General features: G+C 41.3%; 1 protein-coding gene across 1 annotated transcript; it reads right to left on the bottom strand.

Moving 5' to 3' along the window:
- Nucleotides 1-1738: 1738 nt before the first annotated feature.
- On the bottom strand, nt 1739-2179 carry LOC145140242 (uncharacterized). Its single transcript, XM_079073800.1, has one exon. It carries the CDS (start codon nt 2177-2179, stop codon nt 1739-1741), a length of 441 nt encoding a protein of 146 aa, XP_078929926.1.
- Between the last annotated feature and the right edge of the window lie 443 nt (nt 2180-2622).

Raw genomic sequence — 2622 nt, 5'->3', positions numbered from 1 at the left:
AAACCCAAGTGAAACGAGAGTAATCGTCTATCACAACGAGGAAGTATGAATTGCGGTTGATACTGAGAAAGTTAACCGGACCAAATAAGTCCATATGTAACAACTGGAGCACTTGATTGATGGAGTTAACCTGCTTTGGAAAGTGTGGTTTTTGATGATGTTTTCCTTGAGCACATGAAATACACTTTTCAAACGTAATGAAATCTCTAACAGGCAGACCACGGACCAAATCGTTCTTTGCAAGCCGATTCAGATTCTTCGCATTTGCATGACCGAGACGACGATCCCACAACATTGCAGTTTGTTCTGAGACTTTGGAGAATAGGCAAGTGACTTCGTCGGGAATATTGTTGTTCATGTCTATGATGTAGGCATTCCCATCCCGCTTAGATTTTACAAGAATCCACTCCTCCGGAATGACAATGCATGGCTTTAAAATAAGACATTCTTTGTCGGTAAAGTGTGTTGAATACCCTTTGTCGCAAATCTGAGAGACGCTCAACAGACTGTGCTTCAATTCAGGAGCAAAGTTGACGTTTCTGAAACTGAGCACTCCGTTCGACACTGTTCCTTTCTGAGTTATTTTTCCACCTTCACCGCCCGCAAATGAGACATAGCCCCCATTAAATGTTTGAATGTCATGCAGTTGGGAGATATCTCCTGTCATGTGCCAGGAGCAGCCACTATCGACATACCAGGGTCTGACGATATTCCTCCGCGACTGTCCCTCGGGCTTAGATGGCTCAGAAGTAGTTTGCACCATGAAAGCAAACTGGAGGTTCATCATATCTTCTTCGGGATCTATCTCCTCCTCTTTCTCTTTGCAATCCTCAATCTGGGCCAAAAAAGTATTTTCAGGTCCTGAAATATTTAGGGCCTGAATTTGATCTTCCCAGTCAAAGGATTGAGCCACCATTGCCAGATTTGCAGATTGATTGGTTGATGAGGATCCTCTGTTGTTGCTGTGGACATAGGTAACTGGCACCACTGTTCGATCATCATTTTCCCTTCTGTCAGGCTTTGGACATTCCCTAGCAAAGTGCCCTGGCTCATGGCAATTGTAGCAGCGAAGTTTGCCTTTGTTGAATCCGACCTTTTTGTCGGAATTCACACTCCAGTTGTTTTTGCCAGTTTTCTTAGAAAACTGCTTTGCCCTGAACACAGCCATGGCCATCTGCCAGGTTATATCCATCTCTTCTACATCTTCAGGATGAATCTGATCAAGGTCGGAAAATGAAAGTTGTGGAGAGAGTTCTCCAGCCACAACAGCATTGTAGCAATTTACCAAACCCGTGGCAAGAGCCATATTGTCTTCTTTTTCTTTCATGGTTGACATCTGAGAACTGAAACCATGAGACTGAGGAGGTACAACATTAGATGAGCCAACACTGGGATTAACTTGTTGAGAAGTGATCTGAGGTTGAGGGACTTGGACTTGAACTTGTTGCATGGAAGGAATAACATAGGATGTAGGCTGAATTGGTTGATGAGTCATGAAAGGTTGAACTTGTGAAACATGTGGAGTTGGGGTAACTTGAGGAGCTTGTGCAACAGTGAAGCTTGAAAAAGCATTGTTGTTTATGGCTTGGATCCCTACATTTGCAGTGGAATAAGAATTGACATGATTAATCTCCCTCTGCTTGTCATCAAGATCACAAGCCTTGATGATAGCCATAGTTTCTGCCAAACTCAGCCTGTTTAAGTCTTTTGTTTTCTTTATCACTGAGACAATCATATCCTAGGACTTTGGAAGGGAGTTTAACAACTTCTTATTGATTTCTGATCTTGTTACTGAAACACCTGCAGAATTCATTTCTGTGGTGAGAGTAATGAACCTCTGGAGCTGGTTCTCAAGAGTTTCGCCCAGGACATAGTTGAACATGTTGAATTTTTGTCGAAGCATGTCCTGACGACTCTGCTTCATATCCTCATTACCCTCATAAACTTCTATTAGTGCTTCCCAAAGTGCTTTCGCCGATGTATACTCACGGAAACCCTGAGCGATTTCTGGAGATAATGCCATTGTAAGCGTAGCAAGAGCTCTCTCCTGCTCTTCGACCTTTTCGAAATCATCATCCGTATAATTTTCAATCCGTTTGTCGACAATTATGTCATCCACTGTAGTAGTAATTCGGATTGGTCCCCTAAGTATACTGCGCCAAATCTTGAAGTCTTTCATTTTGATATACTTTTCGATCCGGTATTTCCATTCCGGAAAGCCTTCAGCATTCAAGAGTCGGGGAATTCGAGAAGTTGTTCCCATGATGGTGTCAAGTTCCTGATGTACTGTCATGCTTTGAGAATCCATTTGATTGTTGTTTTTGTTTTTTTTTTAAATTTAATTTTTTTTAATATGATTTTGTTTGGAAAACTAAATTGAAAGAAAAATAAAAATGATCAAAGTTAGGTTTTCGGTGAAAGATAGACCGAAAACTTGAAACAAGTGAGTTTTCGGTTTTCTAAGTTTTTCGGTATTTGAAAATGTTTGGATTTTCGGTTTCTGAGGAATACTTTGGTTTTCGGTTACTGAAGATTGCTTGATTTTCGGTTTCTGAAGATGACTTGGGTTTTCGGTTGCTGAAGATGAACCGAAAACTGAGAATTTTCAGAGAAAATGAGGAT

Source organism: Lactuca virosa, chromosome 9 (genome assembly GCF_052849685.1).
Source record: "Lactuca virosa cultivar CGN04683 chromosome 9, Lactuca_virosa_CGN04683_v6, whole genome shotgun sequence".
NCBI lineage: Eukaryota > Viridiplantae > Streptophyta > Magnoliopsida > Asterales > Asteraceae > Lactuca > Lactuca virosa.
The sequence above is the reverse complement of the archived record's forward strand: the minus strand, read 5'-3'. Positions and strand labels throughout refer to the sequence as shown.

What these genes read in the sequence shown, in the direction of transcription:
- LOC145140242 (XM_079073800.1), bottom strand. Translation starts at nt 2,179, where the DNA reads ATGAAAGACTTCAAGATTTGGCGCAGTATACTTAGGGGACCAATCCGA.